Consider the following 1,762-nt stretch of genomic DNA (forward strand, 5'->3'; position numbering starts at 1 on the left):
TATATATATATATATATATATATATATATAAATAAACAATTCTGTCTCTAGTAGCTCATTACATGCAATCAGTCTGTCATCCTTTTAAGTGCAGTAGTAAGCCATGAAATGTCAATTTTAACACTAACCAATGAATACAACGAGGAAGTGCTCTTTTTAACACAGCAGGCTTAATGGAGGTGATGTGTTTTTCAATCTGTATCAGAAGAGCTGGTATTATAGTTCAAGGGCTGATCAGCACGGCAATCGTGTGTAATTTACATTTACATGTACAGGACACATGTACATTTGATTATCATTAAGAAGACTTAAAGGAAGTGGAAAGGTAAAACAGAGACTCAAGGACAAAGAGAGAGTGAGATAGAGTCCCATTAATGACGTCACAGCGGCTCTTCACTCACCAGTGACTCAGAGCAGCTGCAGATTGGCTCTAATGGCTTCATTTGGCTTTTAGAGCATAATTGGTGTTCACGGTTACACAGAGTCAAAAAGCTTCATACAGTTTAACAAACAGAGACCCTATGCCATTATATGATCATAAACCTTAAATCTGATTCAGGGACAACTAGAATGAAAGGAAGCAGGAAGTATACCAGAGGGCTGCGGAACAGCTGTTTAAACTCTTGTTTTATTATATAATTGCTATATACGAGAACTTTAAAATAAAGGAACATAGCAATTCGTATGGCATAAATGTATGGTCATAGTATGGCATAAATAAAATATCTATCTATCTATCTGTCTGTCTGGCTGTCTGTCTGTCTATCTATCTATCTATCTATCTATCGTCCATCAATCCATCCATCCATCCATCCATCTATAGTCATATGGTGTATGATGTTCTTGATGTTACTGTGCTGTGTTTGTAGGTGTCACTGGTAGTGAATGTGGCCAGCGAATGCGGTTACACTGACGAGCATTACAAAGACCTTCAGCAGCTACAAAAAGACTTTGGTCCGTTTCATTTTAACGTTCTGGCCTTCCCCTGCAACCAGTTCGGCCAGCAGGAGCCTGGCAGCGATAAAGAAATCGACAGCTTTGTGCGGCGGGTCTACGGGGTTTCCTTTCCCATCTTCAGCAAGATCGCTGTGGTTGGAATAGGGGCCAATAATGCTTACAAATACCTCGTGGGTGAGTGGAACAGGCTTGATGATCGTGAGGTCCAAGCTAACAAAAATAATATGCTCTGAGTATGTTCCCATAAAAACGTTATTTCTGAATTGTTCTCTGATCATGCAAAACTCTCCGTTTTTTCTTGGTTATGCAAACGTTAGGCCCTGTATACACTAGTGCGTTTTCATTTTAAAACGGCATTTTAAAATGAAAACAATCTTCGTCTACACTGCCGTTTCCGCTGCGTTTCAGAAAAGATCTCCGTCAGAGCCGATCCTCCCTATACGCAAAATACGCAAGCTGCGTAGGGCCCCCGAAACACCAGGGGGCCCCCTTGCTCTCAAAGATGATTTAATTTCAGTTTCGTTTTTGAATTTGGCCAGCGGTTATGAAAACATGAATGGTCATTTCTTTTAATGCAGTACGCTGTCGCCCTTTCTATGTAAAAGTCAGTCAAATCGTGTAATGTGAATGTCGGACAGTCTTGCTCGAGACTAAAAAAACGAGTTGAAAGCGTACCGAGCCGCGGAAGAGACACTGTTTCCCAAGCACTTTCTGCGAGCGCGATTCGAGACGGAGTGAAACACGGACAAATGCGTTTCATTCATTCATAACAACTCATCCCCCCCCCCCCCCCCCGCCCCTGCCG

General features: G+C 41.7%; 1 protein-coding gene across 1 annotated transcript in view; it reads left to right on the top strand.

The window, feature by feature from the left end:
• LOC107664155 (glutathione peroxidase 7-like) overlaps positions 1 to 1,762 on the top strand; it is a 5,882-nt gene that overhangs the window by 1,874 nt on the left and 2,246 nt on the right. The window contains exon 2 of the mRNA XM_016454613.1: positions 870 to 1,131. Coding sequence (XP_016310099.1) covers positions 870 to 1,131 — 262 coding nt within the window. The remainder of the gene's footprint in view (positions 1 to 869; positions 1,132 to 1,762) is intronic.

The sequence above is a fragment of the Sinocyclocheilus anshuiensis genome, unplaced genomic scaffold (assembly GCF_001515605.1).
Source record: "Sinocyclocheilus anshuiensis isolate Anshui unplaced genomic scaffold, SAMN03320099.WGS_v1.1 scaffold67, whole genome shotgun sequence".
NCBI classification, from domain to species: Eukaryota; Metazoa; Chordata; class Actinopteri; order Cypriniformes; family Cyprinidae; genus Sinocyclocheilus; species Sinocyclocheilus anshuiensis.